The sequence below is a fragment of the Protobothrops mucrosquamatus genome, unplaced genomic scaffold, assembly GCF_001527695.2.
Source record: "Protobothrops mucrosquamatus isolate PMUCROS unplaced genomic scaffold, P.Mucros_1.0 scaffold757, whole genome shotgun sequence".
Lineage (NCBI taxonomy): Eukaryota > Metazoa > Chordata > Lepidosauria > Squamata > Viperidae > Protobothrops > Protobothrops mucrosquamatus.
In genome coordinates, this window is record NW_015387027.1 from 875287 (window position 1) to 898852 (window position 23566).

The window sequence follows — 23566 nt, forward strand, 5'->3', positions numbered from 1 at the left end:
CTGTGAGATAAAGAATAATTAGAAACTGTGGACCTAAGTTGCAGTTTAGACTCAAAATAGCTAAATCATAGACCATTAGTAGATTTTAGCAGTGGCTTCCCCATCTCATCCCATTCCCTAATTTCAGAAAATCTAAAAGCTGTGCTCTGAACAAAAATGACAGACTCTGGATTAGTACAGAACAGAATTAAAAGAAACTTAATTGCCTTTATATTAACAAAGTGGAGATTAATTATAAATAATTAGACAAAAAAAAGTCAGTAATGGCATTTTGGTTGGTCCTAATTAACTTGTCCAGGCAGTTGCCAGGAGCCAAAGCTGACTCAAAGGCACAGCAATAAATAAATAAATAACATATTGCCCAATTACAACTTTTGGCTTTTCTATATATTATAGATATAAATTAGGATTACTACAAATTAAGTGCTCAGATGCACAGTCTGGGGGATTGTGTTTACTCCCTTGAAGAGACGTTCACAAATTAGCAGAATTGATGGAAATTCTAACATCACCCATTCAATATTAATAATTACTAATGGCTACAGTAGAGTGTGAATTGATCAGAGGTGTTATTTACAGTGTCTGCTTAAAATATCTTGATATAGCTATAAATTTGTTGATTGCAAATATATGGTCTGCAACTGAAGAAAACATGTTATGAAAATGTTGCATTACTTAAGTGATATTCTCAATATTGCCAGTATGATTTAGAATACTGTGTCCAAATTGCCAGCACATATTACTGGATATGAATTTATCCAATATTATTATTGCATATGAATTTATCTTGTTTTTGAGTGGAGGATAGATATGACCAGAAAAATAGTATACTCAGATTATGAGAAAAACGTGTTCTGATAATTCTCAGGCAATTTCCTTCACTGAAGAAAAGACTAAGTTCATAAGAAAGCCAGACTGATGCACTCAATCATAGCAAAATGAACAAGGAATTATACTGAGATACGTCTTCCTTTCCAATGCTATGAGATGTTTCAGTTTTTTTGCAGGCAGCAAATACTATTTTCTCTTTTCCCACAATTGGCGAAAATAATACCATCAACCTGGACCAAGTCAAAATAAATGTATTACTGTAGAGAATCTGATTGACTTGTTCTACCAGTCCTATTTTCAGTTTCCTCCTTGATTTATCAGCATCATTTTCTGAAATCAAAATAATAGTAAAAGCCAAAAATGTCTCCTGCCTCCATATGGTGGAAATCACTTGTAAAGGAATGATGTAACTTTAGACTTTTCCTAGCCAAACGAGAAGGGATTCTGGGCAAGACTAATCTATAGTCTGTCTATGAAGAAACTGGTCTCAAAAATAAAACCCACCATCCTTAAGAATATTGCATTCATATAGTTTACCTAACTGTGCTTCACTGGGAATCTTGCAGTAGGAAGTTGGATCCTGTGGCTCTAGTGTGGTAATCCCAATGTTAGGAAGTCTTCTTCTCTGTTGCAAAATAATTCAGAAATTATCAAAAGACAACACTACACTCAGTACATTCTGTATTCATATTCAGCAATCAGCAGAGCATCAGACCAATTCAAATCAATCAACGGAATTTCAGACCAATTCTGCATTAAGATTACTGCCATAGAGTCATTTACTATTTTCAACACATTTGTGTTTCAGCTGTGGTAAGCAAAAATTTGAGTTTTAAACTTTTGTGCTTTTCTTATCAATCTATCTTTAGCTGTCCAGTTTTTTTTTATCAAGATATGATTACAGCTTTGGTTGTACTGCCTATCTATTCATGGTAATGCATTCTAAGTTTGAGGATCAATATTGGAAGAATGTGGAAATATTATTTCTTTTCCTCTTGAAATGTTTTAATCAGCAGGAAGATAAGTTTTCAGATCCCACCACAATAATTTCATTGCTTGGGCTATTTATTTGTTTATTATTTTATCTTCAAAAAGAGAAACAAAAAAAAAGAAAAAATGGGAAAAATGTAAAAACATATATTTTCAATGTATCAAATAAAACTTGTGTATATACATGTCTCATACAGTGTTATTAACACTGAAGTTATTTTACTTAATGGGAAACAAATGAAAAGTTAAACATACCAACTGATATATGCAGTTTAGATTCCTAGATAAATCCTAATTGGAATTCATAGCAGTAAAATGATTGTTTAGCTATAGAGAGAAAGATAACCTCTTCACGCTGCTGAATGGATAGTCTTCTAATATTATAGTATCCTTTTTTTGCAATCATAAAAATATACTGTATTCATATATGCAGCTACCTATTAATTTCCAGAAGATCAGTGCATAATTTTAAGAACTGAACTTCTCTAAATAACCAGTTAATCCTTCAAAACAAAATTAATGTGAAGCAATTTTTTTTGTCTAAAAATGACCCACTGCAAATATCAGTCTTATCTTTGAAATACCACTTTGCCAACAATTAGCTGAACTTAACAATTTTTGCCTCCTTTTTCTTTTTCTATTTAAATGTTTACTCTCCTGAAAAGAACTATGAGGGCAGCAGTTTGATTTCTAAAATACTCATTTATTCCCAATGTGGATATCACTGTACTAAGGTTGTGACTACTTTGTATGCCTTTGGCAGGTCTTCAGGCAGTATTACCTGAGTACCTGCGAGAACGCTTTGTTGTTGCTGCCCTAAGTTACATCACCTGCAATTCAGAGGGGGAGCTGCTGTGCCGAGATAATGACTGCTGGTGCCAATGTGAGTTTAATTACCCACAATGCAATTGTCCTGAGACTGACATCCAGAGTATGGAAGATAGCCTTCTCCAGATCCAGGAAATCTGGGAGAGTCACAATCAACAGTTTCGGGAATCAGGTGAGATGGGGAAACATGGATTTTCAAACATTGAGTTTAGGATTTTTCGTACTCTGATTTTACATTTTTCATACTCTGCCATTAATAGTGCCAGCAATATATTCAGCAACATATTCAGCAATAACCATAACTCATTCCAGTTTCAGAAAATTGTTTGTTTCCAGCATGCTTAGTTTGAAATGAGAAAATATTGGCTGGGTGGGCCATCAACTGGTTAGTCTTTTTGACATCTTGCTTGATACCTGAAATATTCTGTCATTTATAAATCTGAGTTTACACAAATTAGAAGCCTTTTGTGACTGTGATTAATCAATCTATGTAAATGGCCTCGTTGTTTGGAGGAATAGGTTGCTTCACTAGTTCTAATACTTCTTTGAAGCAGAGATCAGTGAAATTTCTGTCAATGCTGTGACAATGGATGTCGTCGCTCTGACAACTGAGAATCAGCAGCCATATTTACTTTTACTTCTAACGTGCCTTTTCTATTCTTTTAAAGTTCAAATGTAGAAGGGGGGATGGGGTAAATGCTTGGGGGTTTAGCTAGCCATAACAATGTAGAAGTGTGAGAACTTAAGGACAGGGTCTGGTAAGGTTTTGGCGGCTGAGGGGCAGGTGAGAAAGCCCATGTCTTGAGTTAATTGGGGAATGTGATTTATGACAGCATTTGTGGGATAGGAATTGCAACGTTACTTTGTGTCTGGGGGGGAGGGAATCTCAGTTTTGGGTTCAACTATGTAAGTGCCGAAACTTTGTTTCCTAATAAAATGTTCTTTAAGGAAGAATTCTTGCCTTGAAGTTCTTTTACCGGTTTCATCTGTCGGAACCATGACAATTTCTTTTATGAGAATGACTAATTTTTGTAACTGATTGTCTCTGGAAGGGACAGCCATAATAGTCTGCTGTAGAGATCACTGAGATTACACAGCTGTAATGTAACACAATACGTATTTAACTGTTTGTGACTACATTCTTGCTGTTTATTAGGTGTGTTGGTCTTATCTTTTCTAAAGCCTGTTGTTTTCATTTTATTTTAGAAAGATATTACAAAGAATTAAGGGTCTGAGGCAGAGTGTAGGATGGACAACCAAAGCTTATAGGCAACACAGGCTCCAAGAATCATTTTTGCAGTCCCTAGAACTGCCTAAGTTTGTAGACAGTTTTCAGCAGCTCAGCCTTGGAGTAAAAAGATCAGGACAAATAATTTGGTAGAGTTAAGATGATTATTTTCATTTTACTTCCTAAAAGCTACTTAAATATTTCAATCCTACCGCTTTTGTAACAACTTTAGATTATCATCATGCCTTGCATTCCTCAAGGGTAACATTAATGAAATAATAAAAGTATGATCCTGGCTACAAAAGTTATTTCACTCCTTATCCTAGTGTGGCAGCTTGTTAGGAGGAAGCTGTTGGTTTTCTCTTGAACTTCAGGTAGTGGGATTTCAGTTTAAAAATTTCCCTCTCTCTTCCTCTCCTTCCCTCTTTCTTCTATGTAAGCATCCTTTCTGTATTTTGCATGTTATGTGGAGTTTTTAGAACAAATCACATCATGAGCTTGAAGTCAGAAAGAGTGAAAAGTATGCAGAAATGTTGTTTTTTGATATATTTGAATCTTCCACCCCTGACTTCAAAGAGTTTGGCCTGTGTACTGTATATAGATAAGATAAGATAAGATAACCTTTATTGTCATTTTTTTTACTGTGGGCACAACGGCACACATCAAAAATGAAATTTAGTTGCCCGATCTCAAAGTGAACACATACATGACACACACCTAACATACTATATACAACATATGTATAGACCCACACCCCTACATATACATAACAAATAAATATCTATCTTGAAAATATAACGGAAGGAGGAAGCTCTGCTCCATCTACAATTCTCTTCAAACTGACCCTTTGAGGAAGCTTAGGAGGAAAGCTATTGAGCGATCCAAACTGGCCATTCACACAAAAAGTCTCAGGTATTTCAACCATGTTCTCTTGATCCAAGTCACTGCGACACATAATAAATAGCTTAACATATATTCTTCCTCTATTATTTAATCATGCTTAATTCCAGGAAATTCAATGCAGTCTGGAAATGCCTTTAAAAAGAAATGTGCTAATCCTGGATTAGGAGTAGACAGTATGATGCCTTCTAGATGATTTGGATTGCAACTTCCATAGTCCTTTTGTATTGGCAATACTGGCTAGAACTATTGGGAATTAAAATGAAATATTTTTGAAGGGCATTAGATTGCCAATTTCTCAACTAGATACTCTATAAAGAAATATAGGTACTGTATCGCGACTTTTTTGCCATTGCCAGCAATGGGCTGGGCGCAGTTTCGCTAGGGGAAGAAGGATAGTCTGACCCTCAATCCTGCAGCCAACTAACTACTACTGAGAGTTGTTACAGTTGATGTAACCAGCAACTGAATCAGGTTGGTAAGAGCACTAAGAATTACCCATAAAGCATCAGGTTGAGGGTGTGATTATTTTCATTCATTCACAAATAGAAATCTGATTCCTGTTCCACATGGTTGAGGGAAAAATGAAATTGGGTTTTGACATGTATGGGTAAGCCTAGATTTGTTTTTTTAGATATTCTGTGTTTGGAACATGAATGAAAATATGCCTCACTTTCAAATTTCCAATACTCAAGCACTTTCATTTGCTGAATTAAAACAGAAAATAATTATGAAGAGTAGAACGATGTGAGTTAACATTATATAGTCTTAGAAGAATATTAGTCAACAGATTGAGTTTTTAGAATTCTTTCTCAACAATGAGGAATTCAACTACTTCTCTGCATAATCCATTCACATTTAGTGCATAATTGCATGAGAGAATTTCTTTCCTCTAACTCATATTCAAAAAATATGATTATTATAAAACATTCAACGAATCATTTGGCATTCTCTAGTATATTTATTAATGTATAATTTAAGTTTGTGTCTTATTTTCCATCCCTGGAGAAGGGGATGAAAAGCATCTAATGGATTGGTTTTTTAAAAAAATAAATAAATAAAGTAATATAACAGTTTAAATCTAATTATCTATACATAAATAGCAGTTGAAATGGATGAAGGTTTACAGAAGATTTCTTTAGTGTCTTAAACATTTAGAAAAGTAATATATACACAATAGTTGTTAAACTGAACAACATTTGAATATCAGTTAATAATCTTTTTTATTTTTTATTAATAAATAATCATATTTATTTATTTATCAAACTTCGTAACAGGCCATATCCCTCACAGAGGGGCTCTTTATATATCTTTATACAGTTCCATTAATGTGCATGGTGCATTTTTGCAGAGTAACAGCTGAAGGCTTTGCTCTGGACAAATTTAGTGTCTAAAACTCAAGATAAGTAAAGGATAGAAAGAGAGATGGAAGAAAGGATATGTATATGTTCTGTTCAGTTGACTATTAGCTTATACTCAGTAGAGAATAAAGACATTTTTATTCTCTTTAAAGTATGAGTTTATATAAAAAGAAAGGTGGTCAATACAATTACATCAAATGCAGGATACTTACTGGGTTTGTACAATGTATACAGACATCATAGCTCTTAAAACAAGACACAAAGTATTGGATTCAGCTTCAATAATATTTATCCAACTAAAATTGCTTTTCCTATAATTTATTTCCCAGTACTGTATGCATTTCCAAAGAATGTCAAGGTGGAGGTTTTAAAAATATATGTATTGAATTCTTCCCTCTCTAAATCGAATACAGTATGTCAGCTTCAATAAATCTGTGATAAGCCAGTGATTATTTAACAAGTGTGGAATGGAGGTTAGAAATTAAGGGCTGGAATCCTCCTCCTATCACTGACCCCAAGATTTCAAAGCTACTAACCAGAGACCAAACAAGCTGTAGTTGAGTAAGGTGACAAGTGATGGGACTTTCACCCAGCCATTTATTTCCATCTTGTTAATGCTTTTTCTTGGTTTGTGTGACCCCTGTGATTTTAAGATGGAGACAGGTTCCAATTCAACCCACACATATTTCCCCTCTCTCAAATTGCAGCTGGTCATTGTAAGAACTTTAAGTATGGATCCTGACAGTCCTACATACAATGAGCATGGGCTCAAAGGTAGCTACCCATTTTAATTTATAGCCCCATTCTCAAATTACAAAATTGAAAGGAGAGACTTGGAACTTTCTTATTTGTAGGATGTACATTTCATTTGGAGAATAGATTTCAGTGAAGTACTATCAGAATTCTGACAATTGTTAGCTATAAAATAGGATAGTCTGAGAGAATTTCTGCTGATTGGAACTGTGTAAGTGCTCCAGTAAATTTTAGCATCTCTATTCCAAAAATATGAAGGAAGGAAGATGCTATTAGCTCTGTGGATTCAGGATAAATCTTCTTTTCTCAATGTTGTTTTCCATTATTTGGTTCCCTACCTCTCCTGTAAATGATATGTACCCATTAGAGAGAAACACAATAGCTAAATCCTGTTTGGCACAAATGTAAATTAATAAGTCATTCTCCAGTGTATTTAAAAGAGAATAATTCAGTTGAATTACCCAAAGTTATTGGACATCATTTAAGAAGAAGAAACCTATCACCAGAAAGATGACATGGGAGAATGTAAAACTGAATAAATACGCAGACCATGGTTTATTTGCACATTTAAAATTATTTACTATCATTTCAATAGAAATAAATACATTACATCCTAGTGTGAAATAATATAATAGAGGATCTGAATACTTGTTTACTCTATTTTCCAAGGCTCACTTAGATGATCAACTCAAAGTCCTTACTTCTTTTTTGAAATTGAGGAGGTACTGGCCTTACCTGGCATCATTAGCAACCTCAAGTAGAGAGCCAGTTTGGTGTAGTGGCTAAGGTACAAGGCTAGAAAGCAAGAGCCCATGAATCTGATCATGCAGTATTGGAATTCAACATTATGCAAGCACAAGCAATAGAACACAGTCAAACTAGAGTCTTGGACTTTAAGAGAGCTAATTTCAATAAACTTAGAGAGAGCTTGGGAAGGATTCCATGGATGAGAATCCTCAAGGGAAAAACAGCTCAAGAAGCTTGGGAAATTTTGAAAAGTGAGATAATAAAAGCTCAGTCCAGCACAATACCAATAAAGAGGAAAAATAACAGCTCTCAAAAGAAACCAGCATGGCTGCATAAAGAACTCTCTGATAAATTGATAAAAAGGACAAGTATAGAAAGTGGAAAGAGGGGCACATAACTAAGTCAGAATATCAACAAATAGCCCGAGCCTGCAAAGATGAAGTGAGGAAAGCTAAGGCTCAAAATGAACTAAGGCTTGCGACCAAAGTCAAAAATAACAAAAAAAGCTTTCAACATGTAAAAAACAAGAAAACAGTGAAGGAAATGATTGGTCCATTAGTGGGGGAAAGTGGCAAGAAGGTGACAAGCAACAGGGAGAAAGCAGAACTATTTAACTAGTTTTTTGCATCTGTCTTTACACAAAGGGAAAAAACCAGACCAACCTATCAAAAATAGTGCCATAAAAAACAGAATAGCAACGCAAGTTAGATAGGCAAGAAAACAGTAAGTGAGCACCTGTCCAGCCTAGACGAGTTCAAATCACCAGGACCAGATGGATTACATCCCAAGGTTCTCAAGGAACTGGCAGACGTGATCTCAGAACCACTGAACTATATTTTTCAAAGATCCTGGAGCACTGGGGAACTACCAGAGGACTGGAAAAGAGCTGATGTAGTTCCCATCTTCAAAAAAGGAAAAAAAAATGGATCCAGGAAATTACAGACCTATCAGCCTGACCTCAATACCTGGGAAGATTCTGGAAAAGATAATCAAACAACGAATCAGCGAATACCTAGAGGCAAACAAAGTCATTACTAAAAGCCAACATGGGTTTGTCAAAAACAGATCATGCCAGACAAATCTTACTGCATTCTTTGACCAAGTGACAAAATTAGTGGATCAGAGGAATGCTGTGGATATAATTTACTTGGACTTCAGTAAGGCATTTGATAAAGTAGATCACAACCTACTACTTGATAAGATAGAAAAATGTGGGCTAGACAGCATCACCACCAGATGGATCCATAGCTGGCTGACTGGCCGTACTCAGCGTGTGGTCCTCAATGGAACCGCATCTACACGGAGGGAAGTGTGTAGTGGGGTGCCCCAGGGCTCTGTTCTAGGCCCAATGCTCTTCAACATCTTCATCAATTATTTGGATGAGGGGATAGATGGGGAACTCATCAAATTTGCAGATGACACCAAGCTGGCAGGAATAGCCAACACTCCAGAAGACAGGCCTAGGATACAGGAGGATCTGGACAGACTTGAACACTGGGTGCTATCTAACAAAATATCACAGTATATGTATGGGGGAGAGTTTGGAAAAAAAATAAATTAAAAAAAAAAGAAAATTCTGGACTGTGCAGAAATGGATAGACTCACACTGAGAATCAAAGAAAAAGAAGATACAGAATACTTTCAGACATGGAACCTATTTTATGAATGGCTGGAAAAATGAGATAGAGGGTAAGAACTTAACTTTTATCACTAAGCAAAAATCAATCCAGACAACACGTTGTTCAGTAAGCATTAATGAATTGTAGTGATAGAAAATTGATAAAATACTTTAAAAAAATAGAAAAAAAACCAAAAACATCTTCATCAACGATTTGGACGAGGGGATAGATGGGGAAATCATCAAATTTGCAGACGACACCAAGCTGGCAGGAATAGCCAACACTCCAGAAGACAGGCTTAAGATACAGGAGGATCTGGACAGACTTGAACACTGGGCGATATCTAACAAAATGAAATTCAATGGTGAAAAAAGTAAGGTTCTACATTTAGGCAAGAAAAACCAAATGTACAGGTATAGTATAGGTGGTACTTTGCTCAAAAGTAGTAACTGTGAGAGGGACCTCGGAGTCCTAGTGAAGAATCACTTAAATATGAGCCAGCAGTGTGCTGCAGCTGCCAAAAAGGGCAACACAGTGCTGGGCTGCATTAACAGAGGGATAGAATCAAGATCACATGAAGTATTAATATCACTTTACAATGCCTTGGTAAGGCCACACTTGGAATACTGCATCCAGTTTTGGTCACCACGATGTAAAAAAGATGTTGAGACTCTAGAAAGAGTACAGAGAAGAGCAACAAAGATGATTAGGGGACTGGAGGCTAAAGCATATAAGGAAAGGTTGCTGGAATTGGGTATGTCTAGTTTAATGAAGAGAAGGACAAGGGGGGACATGATAGCAGTATTCCAATATCTCAGGGGCTGCCACAAAGAAGAGGGAGTCAAGCTATTTTCCAAGGCGCCTGAAGGCAGGACAAGAAGCAACGGGTGGAAACTAATCAAGGAGAGAAGCAACCTAGAACTAAGGAGAAAGTTGCTGACAGTTAGAACAATTAACCAGTGGAACAACCTGCCTCCAGAAGTGGTGAATGCTCCAACTCTGGAAGTTTTTAAGAAGAGACTGGACAGCCATTTGTCTGAAATGGTATAGGGGGTTGGACTAGATGACCTCCAAGGTCCCTTCCAACTTTATTATTATTAAAAATTCTAATCCTGCCTTAGCCCTGAAATGGTGATGCAATGATTCAGTGGTTAAGACACTGGAAAGCCGGCAGCCAGATTCAAGATCCAAGGTCCATGCGACAAGGTGAGCTCTCATTCTCGGCCCAGTTCCCGCCAACCTACCAGTTCAAAAGCATGCAAATGTGAGCAGATAAATAGGTACCACTTCAGTGGACAGGTAACAGCACTCCATGATGTCATGCTGGCCACATGACCATGGAAATGTCTTCAGACAGCTCTGGCTTAATGACCCTGAAATGGAAATGAGCACCATCCCCTATAGTCAGCAAGACCTAGCAGAGTAAAATCTGCAGGGATTCCTTAGCCATGAAAACCCGTTGGGTGACTTTGGAGCAATCATCTCTCTCGGCCCAACTCACCTCACAGGGTTGTTGTGGGGAAAATAGGAGGAGGAAGTTGCATTGGATATGTTTGTCACCTGGAGCTATTTGTAAAAATAATAAAGGCAGAATGTAAATAAATAATAAGTAGCATGGTCCAAAGCTCAATTAACTCCATGGCCATCTAATTATTGAAACAAACTATAGCAACTTCGTGATGTTTTCCAATGCTTTCTTGCAGCTTATATTTTGTTTTGTTTTCCCAGAGGAACTACAGTCTCTTGTGAAGAAGCTGCCAGTGGATCTCTTCTTGAACATAACTGCCATCTCTCAATATTGGGCAACAGATGTTGATATTCAGCATCGCTATCAAAAATTGGGCATGACTTTGAAGATGCTATCCAAGAAAAGCCATCGGAATGTCCGACGCCTTTTCAATCTAGCTAAACGCTGCCCCAGGCAACCTCGCTTCAAACTCCTAAAGGAGAGGTTAGTTAAATTAAGAAACAAATGTGATAGTTGCATTGTAAATTTTAATCCTCCAGATGGTTTGACATACACATCTCCAGTCAGGGAGAATATTCAGAGAAAAGATAATTGTAGGTGAAAATTAGGGAATGATTCATTTGGAGGTAACCTATACTAAACCCATTCATGAAGTGTTTTGAAATCTAGGTGGAATTGACTTTTGGGAATATTTCTGGATATAATTTTTGCATGATTGCTGCAATCTACCATGAAATTTCAGATAAGCTTTGGGATATTAGCCACTTAATGCAGAAGGAAAATCAATGGAATTATAGTCAACAATCTCTTATCTTCAGTCTCTGCCACCTGATTTTGCATAGCAGTGGAATATCAAGTGTATTACATACATATCTGTGCAGGTATTTCTGAAACTGCCCACATAAAAAGTAAACATTTCCTTGTACATTGTACCAGCACGTAGGCAACTGTTTATATTTACTCTAGGGAAGCAGTGATCTGTATGTTATGATAGGAAGAACCAATTAAAGTTCTGGCTTTTTATATCATGTACATGCTAAAACATAGTGTTGGAGTGTTTTACTAGGAGGCAAACTGCGGTGGCTATCTCAGATACCAGACTGTGGAGGGGGTGGCTACTAAGATCCAGAATGTAGAAAATTGTTGCTGGGGCAAATGTATTCCTTCTGTTCTAAATGCACAGAGGTGCAAGAAAGTATGATGGTGAAGAAAGAAAGGCACAAGAGATATAACAAGAAAAGGTGAGAAGAAATAACAGAAAGGATAAACTTAGGGAAAGAGGAAGGAGAAAGACCCTCTTATATACAGTACTTCTCCAGTACCCCCAGGATCATAGATGGATGAATAAAAGCTTCTCACAGAGTTGCTTCTTTGAATCCACTTGAGGAGAATGGACAGGGACACGGTAAGAAATATTAGTAGAAGGCACTTGTCCTTAAGACACTAACATCATTCTATTTTAGCCCTGCTACCACCCTGCTTATTTTTTTTAGTGTTGAGGGGCACCATAGGTGGCACAGAACAACAACAATGAATGATAAGGGGAAAAAACATCTGAGATAATATTCAAAAAGAGGCAAAAAGCAAAGGAAGTCTTTTAACTCTGCAGAATTCTTAAGATACAGAGGCAGAAATGTTCATGACCCTTCTAGTTAGTCCAAGTGCAGTTGACCTAACAAATACTTTCAAATGGATATAACTAAGCACATTTCTGAAGATAAGTGCAGGTCAGAGAAGAGTTGGTGAGGATACAAGAAACATCTACTGTTAAATTAAATTTCTTAAATCTACAGTAGATTAATCAAGACTATAGGCTTATCTGAGCACTCACCATGTACTTCAGAGGTTAGAACATCTGAAAAATTTCATGCTCCTCCAAAACTATAAAAATAAGATGTTTCAGTTTGTCCTAATATAAAATTCCTAGCAGTGGGAAAGTAGAGATGCCATAGCTTTTGTTGCAAATGCAACAGCCAGAAAGGACTGGAAAAGTCTGGAACACAAACTTGGTGTGCCATGAAAAGTCAGTAAATCACCAAAGAGTTTTCCATAAATGGAAACAGTTTAAGTGGACACCAAGATTAAAGATTGTTGTAGGTTATCAGCTTCAAGAGACAAAATGCTCTGAAAAGATTCATTACAATTGTGCAAATGCTTGCTTTCCCAAAGCTAGCACTGTGTGACATTTCACATCAGTTGTGTGCGTCAAACAGTGGACGTTTTCTTAAAATTTAAAATTCATAGCTGGGTTTATGCTATATTCCAAATGTATCTAAGAAGAGTTACAAATTCTACACAACCCTAAACATTGAAAAAAAATGAAATAAAACCATACAGTTACAACAAAAGTCAAAAAGAAGATTGAGGCAAATATAAAATCAGCAAGGTATTATTATATCATGATTCTGAACAGCATATCTGACATCAGTCATAGGAAAATGAGAATTGATTTATTTTGTAACAGCAACAGAAGCTAGTGAACATATTCCTGCTATAGGGCAATTATAGAGCATGTTCTGGTACTATAGGAACTACTGATATGGCAAATGTACTTCTTAGAAAGCTGGAAGATAGAGGAATTACAATCGCTGACATATGAAGTCAGGACTATGATTAAGAGTACACAAAAGTAGGAGTGTACTGCTATGGTTAAGTACACAAAAGCAGGAGCAGAGTTAAACTCTTTTTTTAAAAAAATCCCTTGTAAATTTCCTCCATTGAGTTTGCTTGTCAGTGATGCTGCATCAGCTTTTATCAAGGTTGCTGAATTTTTAAAAGTAATATCTATGTGTTTTCTGCATCAATCTCTCTGTAGGAAATTTTGAAACAATATATTGGAACTTCCTCTGTAACACTAAAAGCACAGAGTGCCATATGATGGGAAAGTTAAGTTGAGTTGGTGAATCTTATCAAACACCAGGTTGGGAAGACAGATGATGACATAGTTTAAATTAAGGAGAATGATCTTTAATAGGAATTGTTTGTGGAAAAACAGTGGGAATCAGCAGAAACATCTAATTTCATATTTCTTTATGGCTTAATGATTGAAATAAATGTAAGCAAGAGATTCTAACTCTGAAAGAAAGAAAAAGATGGGCCAGCTAGAGAAAATATAGTCAAACCTGTAATCTTGCCAATCAGATGATGACTGCGTAGAAGTTACCACTCACTTAAGCATACAACAATCACTGAAAAAAAATCATTATGAGACATGGGATAATCTCATTAAAATCCCTAAACACAAGTAGAAATATTTAACCAGATACTACATTGTGTGATGCAGTCAGCTGAAAAACATTTCCTGTAGCTCAAAGAGTATAACAATACATTTAAGATGATAAATGATATTCTAAAATTCCTCTAGGTATCTGAAAAATATACACAAACAACGCAAGGCACATTACTAACAATACTGAGACATGACATATTCAATATTAATGAAAGTGATTTGGGAGATAAATTGAAAGCCTTTTCAAGATTGAATCAATAAATAAAGGCTCTTTGATCAGTGTCATCACCTTCCTTTATTGCTCATTCACCATCCATGTATGCTGAGGTGTCCAATACACTATGAAAAGCTTTGGTGAGATAACAACACTATCTCTCCAGAGGTCTTCCCATTAGTCCCTGAAGAAATTTTCAGTATTTCTGGTGGCAACAAAGTAAATTTTTCAGGTTCTCCAATGACATTGTGATCATCAAGTTCCAAGAGGAAGACCCAAAGAAGTGGGCAGGGACCTCAGAGCTCTGAGTTCAGCCATCTCTGTGTTTGATCAGTGTCCTTCTGCTAGCCAAGAGTTTGTTTGTTTGTTTGTTTGTTTGTTTGTTTATTGATTGATTGATCACATTTCGGAACCACCAATGTCCCTCAAAGAGGGACTTATGGTTTGGTCTGGGCATAGATCTGTGAGAGATGGGTTGTTAATACTTAAGTAGTAGTTTATTGCTTCCTCAAGAAGCTGTCATTGAACCCAACCATTTTGCATAATTTTCATTCTGTTTTCAACCTTCCCTTGTTAAGGAAGATTGTCGAGATGGAAGTTGCACTGCAGCTTCACAGAATCCTGGAGAAAGTGGACCTATTTTAATCAGGTTTCAGGCAGCACTTGTCTTTTAGAACACCATCCCAGATTGGCTCCAAACCTCCTGGCCTTTTGGAAAGCTTTTAAGAGCTGGCTGTTTTCCTGGGCATGGGAATTGGGAGGTTTCCTTTAGTTTCCTTTTTTTTTTTTTTGCTTAGCTTTAACCCCATAAAATTAGTCCTCCAAGTAATGAAAAATCCCAAAGCAGGAGCAGAATGGCATAATACTATAAGAAATGTGCCATAGCTGTTAAGTGTGGAACCTCAAAAAACTGAAAGCACAGAAGCTTTGAGTAACACAGCAAATGATGGAAAAGCAAATACTAACAATTTCATTTAGTGACCAAATCTGAAATATAAAAATTCACCGCAGAACCAATATTAATGTTATCTTCAAAATGGCATAAAAATTAAAGTATAAATTTGTGTGCCATGTTTTACATATGGAAGACAATGGGTGTGAAAGACATATTAGTGGACCTACAACTTTAGATACACACAAGGTCGATGAAAATAGGAAAAATCTTGTACCCAGTTGGTACACTGTAACATTGGACTATATGCACTATAAAGACCAGATGGTATTGTTGATTTGGGCAATGAACCCACCTGAATGAATTACAACCACCAAAGTGGCGAAGTTCTGGAATGCTTCTCTTTCCAAGGGCTGTTCCTCTGCCCAGACTTTTAAAGTTGCCCAGGAAGCAATGAAACTTCTCCAAGTGAAGTTAAACAAAATCCCCATAATGACAGAGAAGAGTCAGGATGGCCTTGCATTCATCTCAGTACAGTCCTTGACTTACAACCATTCATTGGAAGTTACAACAGCCCTGAAAAAAGCCTTTCACATTTACGACCATTGCAGCACCCTTGTGGTCACATGATCAAAATTTGGATGCTTGGCAGCTGGCATGTTTTTATGACAGTCTCAGTGTCCCAGGGCCATATGACCACCTTTTACAACCTTCTGACAAGAAAAGTCAATGGGGAAGCCCCTTAATGGTCATGTTACTAACTTAACAACTGCAGTGGTTCATTTAACAACTGTGGCAAGAAAGGTCGTAAAATGGGGCAAAACTCCCTTAAGAACTATCTTGCTTTTGCAATGGATATTTTGGACTCAATTGTGGTCATAAGTCAAGGACTAAAGCATGAATTGCACAGACTGCAGACTTTCAGAAGGTTTTCAAATCTTTGCACCCAAGAAACTACGGAAAGCATAATTTTGATTATTCAAATAGATAAAATTCCAGCACTTCATCTGAAAAAAGAAAGAAAACAGAAAGTGTTATGTTTGTCCTTTAGTCATTTAAAAGTTACTTGAAATGTTTGAATAGGTATTTTAGTGGTACATTCTCCCCTACTATTGTAGTTGCAGAACACTACCATGAAAAAAAGAAAACAGGATGAAAGATATTTGAGAACTCTCTGGGTTTTGGGCCACGCAAGGAGCACAGGGGTGTAGTTTGAGCAATTCCCAACTTTAGAAACTAAAATACTGCAGCCAGGCTAGCTAAAACAGACCTACTGCTGTTTGCATTAGGATACAAATATGATGAATAACAGGAGAGAATTAAAGAAATGGAGCTGAAATATGACTAAACACTTACAGTAAGTAGATATGAAAATAAATGTGCAATTTATTTTTACTAACTTTTATTCAGTGATTTCCAAAAATGGGGTTATATGTTTGTATTTTAATTTACCTAGCAGAATAGTAAGTCTGTTCAATACTGAAGCTGCTTTCTCTAACAATTCTGTAGAGATCAGAATAGATTTGGAACCAAGGTTGACACATGCTGGTGGGATATAGTCTTCCAGCTAATCCTACCATAAGAATTCCCACTAATTTTATGTGACTGTTATTTTTAATGCTTTATTTTTTTAAAAAGTAATGAAACCTGTCATCTCTACCAATTTATTTGCCATATAATTGTTGACTGGCTCTTCAGCTTTCATTAAATAGAGGTTGGGTGAGTGGCTGAAGAGTCAGGGAGAATATTCCCTAGTAATGATTGATGCAGATATTACTAAGACAATCAAGGCTGAGGGCACAGTTCTTCTATCTCCTGCTGCAGTAATGACACACTCACACACATCCTTCATCAGTCTGACTAATGATCTGGAACACACACACACACACACACACACACACTTTTTTGTGTCTATGCCTTTGGGTCAGTTTTTGACTCTGGCAACTGCCTGGACAAATCCCTGCAGTTTTCTTGGCAAGATTTCAGAAGTGATCTGCCACTGCTTCCTTCCTATGATTGAGACAGAAGGACTGGCCCAAGGTCACCCAGCTGGCTTTGAGTCCAAGGTTGGACTAGAACTCACAATCTCCTGGTTTCTAGCTGATGCCTTAATCACTGACTGGCTTTCCAGACTATATTGTAGGTTTTTATATATCATTCAAATGCGTGATTTACTGGACTTATCTTTAAAACTGGAAAAGCCATGTTTCTTGTTGCTTGCAATTTTTCCTAATATACACATGGAATTTTGTCATTAGCTTTTATAATATGGACTTTTCAAAACACAATTATATTTAATAGATATTTTTTTGAATGCAGCTGTTGCAAATATATATTATGGTTTAGGATGCATCTTTCTTAAAAGTGCTTTTGTTGGAGGGAGGGATGCATCTGTGTATTTGTGCACATGGAAAATGATGAGTGCTAACATGCACCATGTTTTGTTGGCTGTTCATCACCACAACGATGAATCTGCTTGGAGACTATACCATTTTGCTCCTACTAAAATTTGTGGCAGTGGTTTTTTCCATCCTTATTCTCCACTTCTTAGTAGATATTGAAAGAATATCATCAATATTTGGAGTAGCTCAATGACTCTCCATATGTTCCCCCCTATCCCTCCACAAATTCATATGGGGAGGGGCAGAAAAGGATTTCAGGGAGACTGAGAAGTCCTGGAGAATGCTTCTTTTGTACTTGGGAAATGGAAAACTCTCTTTTATCCTTATTCCCAAAACAGCCAAAAAAAATTCTACCTTATCTCTCATGCCTCATGGTTAGGGGAACCAATCTGTCATTTTTCTGAGGAGTCTGTCTGCCCTGTCTTCTGTTTGTCTCTTGGTTTAACTTAGAGAATGGAAATGCTAGAATTGATTCACAGTCTGCTACTATTCACATTGTCTTTTTAATTAAATCATAGCTCATAAATGAATCGTGATGCAATGATGTGATCATATTATTTTTTTTTATTGAGACTTAAATTGCATGTTAATCAGTGCATTAGTGACCTTAAGAAAATGAAAACTGCAAACTGAGAATTATAGCAAACAGCCAAATATGTAAAATGAAAAATAGAGCTGTAGTTGATTGCAGTGGTATAAATTTAGTGAAGGCAGGCAGAAGGTGTCTATTAGGCACTCCTTTACCTCCCATTCCTTATCCTACTACACCTTCAACAAACATGGGCATTATGGGTAGAGCTATCATATCTGGACTACAAAACTGATCTGCCACTAGATGGCAGCAAAAACATTGTAGTTTTCTGAATCCCTGTGCTCCCACCTCTAGTGGTCCTCCAGATTTTTGCAGGTCAGATGTGGGACCCCAAGTCTAGAGCCATAGCAGGAGAATGATGCAGAAACAGAACAAAGGAAGAAAGGCCTGCTGCTGCCATTGCTGGTCTATAGGTTCTTGTCACCTTAGCAACAGCAGAGTGGTAGTAGTGATCTCAGAGATTGCTGCTGGATGCTCTCTTCTTCTCTTCTCTTCCACTATCTTGCAAAGGAATGAGATGAGAGACAGAGAGAGTAAGCATATTATATCTGGGGTGCTGCAATTGTTGGATGGCAACAAAACAATTAAAAAAATTATAACCCTTTGTTGCCATTTATTGGTCATCTACATTTTTGCACCCCAGATATGTTTTGCCTTAGAGAGAAAAACTTTCAGGTGACAGATTGAGGAATGGAGGAGGTAGAAGTGCCGTACAGTCTGCTCTACAGGCTCAGCTATAGTCTGAATGGGCAGGGAAAATACATCCCCCTCCCCGAATATGATGGTTGAACAGGAGCAGGGAAGGTATATTTCAGGCAACTGAGGAAGTGAAAATGGACCCTTCTGTAGTTGCATAAAAGTGACCATACAACCCTCCTCTTCCCTTTCTCCCATGTAGCCTCAATTGCCAGAGCACGGGGGGGAGGAAGGGGGGAAAAGTTTTCTGGGACTCTTAGTCTTCCCTCTTGAGGAGTGGTCTGAACCTTTTACTGCATCCAAAATTGTCTGAAGGCTCCCAGTTCCTCTGGCTTTGAATTCTCACCTCAAGTCTGTAGGATTGCATTTGCCCAGCCCCTGCAAAGGAAAATATTTCTATTTAGCTTATGGACTGAAACTTCTGGTCTGGATTTTTTTCATTTCTTTATTAAATCTATATGCCACCTATCTCACTATCAAGTGACTCTGGGTGTCATAAAATAACAATGTTAAATGATTAGAATGTTAAAAACATTAAAAACATTGAGCATTTAGACAGATTTTAGATATTGCTCATTTGTTTTTATTTCAACTTGAATTAATAATTACAATTCCATGAAGGATATTACAATGTAAGATTTCTCTTTAGGGGGAAAAATCCATTTCCTTATGCTCTGGGGAATGAGTTGATGAAACATAAAATCTGGCTAGATCAAATGCTCACATTTCTCTCTGTTTCCCTTCTTCCTCTAGGCCTATGACCTACTGGTGGAGCCGCGTTCAGTCCCTCCTTTACTGCAGTGAGGCCTCTGTGCTAGGGACATTTGTTGAAGAAAGCCGCAGCTGCATCTGCCCTAATGATCAGCCCTCTTGTCAGGTCACCATCCCCTGTGTTGTAGGAGAAGGGCCAGAATGTGCTGCCTGTGCAGAAGATAATATCACTCAGTGTGGATCCTGCAACCCTGGCTATAGCCTCACGTTGGGGTTATGCCGCCCAGAGGTGGCAGAATCTCTTGAGCATTATCTAGGGCTAGAAACAGACTTGCAGGACTTGGAGCTCAAATATCTTCTGCAAAAGTGGGACAGCCGCATTGAAGTACAGTCAATCTTCATTAGCAATGATATGCGCCTGGGGACTTGGTTTGATCCTTCCTGGAGGAAGAGGATGTTGGTGACACTGAAAAGCAACAAGTACAAGCCAAATTTGGTCCACCTCATGCTGGCCCTCTCCCTTCAGATCTGCCTCACCAAGAATAGCACCTTGGAACCAGTCATGGCCATCTACGTCAACCCCTTTGGTGGTAGCCATTCCGAGAGCTGGTTTATGCCTACCAATGAGACTGGCTTCCCTGACTGGGAAAGGACTAATGTAGATGCCTCTGGCCAATGCCAAAACTGGACTCTCACTTTAGGCAGCAAGTGGAAGACCTTTTTTGAAACAGTCCATGTCTATTTGCGGAGCCGCATCAAATCTCTTAATGACAGCTCTAATGAAACCATCTTTTATGAGCCTTTGGAAACTGATCCTTCTAAGAACTTAGGGTATATGAGAATCAATAGTTTACAGGTCTTTGGCTACAGCCTGCCATTTGAGTCTGATGCAATTCGGGACCTTGTCCTTCAGCTAGATTACCCCTATACACAAGGCTCACAGGACTCTGCTATATTACAACTGATTGAGATCAGGGACCGAGTGAACTGTCTCTCTCCACCTGGGAAAACCCGCATCGATCTTTTCTCTTGCTTGCTTCGGCATAGACTCAAGCTGGCCAACAATGAAGTGAGTCGGATCCAGTCTACCCTGCAGGCCTTCAGTGCCAAGCTGCCAAACCCAGTGGAATATGAGACTGGAAAACTCTGCAGCTAGCCTTAGGAGTGAGTAGGGCTATTTCTGTAACCCTGGAGAGGAAAAGAATCTGCAACAATCAAAGGCCTTATTTTCATGTCAGCCATTAAATTCCACGAGACAGCCAACAATCTGCCTATTAGATTCAGGTGATTGCAGGCTCTGTGAACTTTAGAAATAGTCATGGCACACCAGTCTCTGGAATAGTTTACCTAAGAAGAGGCCACAAGGCACTGCCGCTGCAAATATCGTACTCAAACACTGAACAGGTCATCTTTTTCCCTTTCTTGCTGATTACTGAGAACATGCAAGAAACTATGAAGGAACTGTAGAATGGGAAAAAGGAAAGTGACTGAAAGCAGCATGACAGGAATGGCATAAAGTCCTTTGCTCTGTTTCTGGCAATTTTCACTAGTAAGCCCTTAAACAGATGGAGAAGAAGGGTTAGATATGATTCTTGCAGGGGTTTCAAGAAAGTCTGGTTTGAAAACCCTCTTTAGTCTTTGCTTTCCTTGATACTGTTTACTTTTGTATTCTTTTTATGGGTGTTTCTAACAATGGCATGGGCTTGATATTCTCTGTGTTCTCTTCTAAAGCCACCATCCTAAGCACATCTTTCTTGGAAGGTAGCTCCATCTCTTCTCAGTTGGACAAATACCTTTCAAAGAAAGAACTTTAGAGATCAAGTTTCAACTGACTCACCATGTCCCTGCTTCACTTTTTCGTTTCATTCCTGGAGCCATTACATTAGGGTGCAAGCAGTTCAGTGACTAATATCATTTGGGATATGAAAAGTATGCCTAAATTATCTCTTTCTCTTCTTACTATGGAACACATCACACTTGTCTGTCCCTTTTAATCACCTGATTCTCTCATATGTGGCTGATTTTATAGGAAATTACAAAATTTCCATCCAGGAAAAGTGATGCAGAGACAATTGTTCTTTAATATACAGTATATTTGGAACCTGTTTGGTTTGGCAAACAATATATAGTGTCCAAATATATAACAATATATATTGTTTCCAAATACATATTTGGAAATTGATGTTAAACACAGTATATAAATTTACTTATATATATATGGAAATTGTTGTTATATATTTGGAATTTGTTTGGTTAGGCAAACAGTATATTGTCTCCAAATATATAACAATATATATTGTTTCCAAATACATATTTGGAAATTGATGTTAAATACAGTATATAAATTTACTTATGCATTTGTTTAAAATGATTAGCTTTTTAAAAAAGCATTTGATTTTTGCAATTTAAAAACAAATTGGAATGGAACATTCCATTTCCTTGTGTATACTGCTGCACACATCTTAGCCAAATTTATGTTTTATCATATTTTATGATGGGGAGAGAGAGACACTCTAGAAGAAGAAGAAGAAGAAGAAGAAGAAGAAGAAGAAGAAGAAGAAGAAGAAGAAGAAGAAGAAGAAGAAGAAGAAGAAGAAGAAGAAGAAGAAGAAGAAGAAGAAGAAGAAGAAGAAGAAGAAGAAGAAGAAGAAGAAGAAATAGAAAGGAAAGCAGTAAACAATCAAAATACTTTACATTATTTCTTTAATAGTCTGCAATTTGTGCAATGTGTGAATGTGTTCTCCATTCATAAATGCAAGGAAGAAGACCTTTGAATCCAGAGTAACAGCTAAATTTATTTCAGCAATAACTTCGGTGATTAAACAACACATTTGTGTACTTAATTTCTCCTGAACTTGCAAAGCAGACAAAATAGAAGTGAAGTTATTGCTGCAATAAACTACTGTTGTTGGAGAGTGTGAACATGTCCCTACTTAGGTCAGGAAATTGAAAGACAGTTTTGTGAACAGAATGAAAGATGCTAAGATGGAATTCAGATAAATACCTTTTTCTTGTGTAAACCCCTGTCTCTCTTTCTTCAATTTCTGTGATACTAGTTAATAGGGGAGTTGACTTCATAACCATCCAACAAGCTTGTACCAAATCAAGGGTGTTATTGTCCGAGGCAGCTGCCTTATTTCAATGGTATCACATACTTTAGAGATAAGCACATATCAGGAACATTAATTGTAGGATTTAATTATCCAGGGTTGGGCACTGAAACTGCTGTGAAAAGCACCTCTCATTCTCTTCTTACCATTCTCAAAGGGGTTACAACTTCTCCTTTACTTTCATCCTGTTTCCTTGCCAGTTGCAATAATCTGGCTTCCTATGGACAGTCTAGCTCAGTGGTTCTCAACCTTTTTAATGCCGCGACCCCAACCAGTCGTAAGTCGAGGACTAAACCGGTCGTAAGTCGAGGACTACCCAACCGGTTGTAAGTCGAGGACTTTCCCTGCCCAGGAGCGCCACGCATGCGTGGTTCCGCCCCCTGCGCCGGCCGAGGCGTAGCTGGCAAGCGGCAGAGACGGAGCAGGCCGACCACCAGCTGGCCCAGCCCAAGGGAGGTAAGGCACCCGCCGGAAAAGGGGAAAAAATGGTGGACAAAAAAAATGGCAGACAGCCTTGCTTGGCGACCCCCGTGAAATGGTCGATCGACCCCAGATGGGGTCCCGACCCACAGGTTGAGAACCACTGGTCTAGCTAACCTGTTTCTAATCAACAGTGATGTGCACTCACTATGTTTCCCCAATACTGGACTCAATACACAGGATAGCTATATTGACCCCTCTTGCTTAATGCCCTCCCTCTCATCCTTGATACCTTTTCTCAAGAGAATAATGTGCCAAATGAAAACAGAAAAATCCGATTGCTGCTACAGCAATACCATCTCATTCTTATTTCCTTATTTCCCTCCCCTCCTACACATACACACTTCCTAGTATCTTTAGTGTAGCTGATCCTTTGTAATCACAGAAGTATTGATGATGGAACTTTAAAGTCCAGAGCCTGGATACTTCCAGATAAAGCTTTTCTTATCCAATTGTTCTGCTTCATTCATAAAATATGACAAGGGAGTCCAGAATATTATTATGTCTCTTTTGTA

General features: G+C 37.7%; 1 protein-coding gene across 1 annotated transcript in view; it reads left to right on the forward strand.

Annotated features, from left to right (window-relative positions):
* BRINP2 (BMP/retinoic acid inducible neural specific 2) overlaps nt 1–20617 on the forward strand; it is a 59055-nt gene extending 38438 nt beyond the window's left edge. The window contains exons 5-7 of the mRNA XM_015818521.1: nt 2585–2821; nt 10986–11208; nt 19504–20617. Of these exons, the coding sequence (XP_015674007.1) occupies nt 2585–2821; nt 10986–11208; nt 19504–20617 (1574 nt within the window). The remainder of the gene's footprint in view (nt 1–2584; nt 2822–10985; nt 11209–19503) is intronic.
* Nucleotides 20618–23566: the final 2949 nt, after the last annotated feature.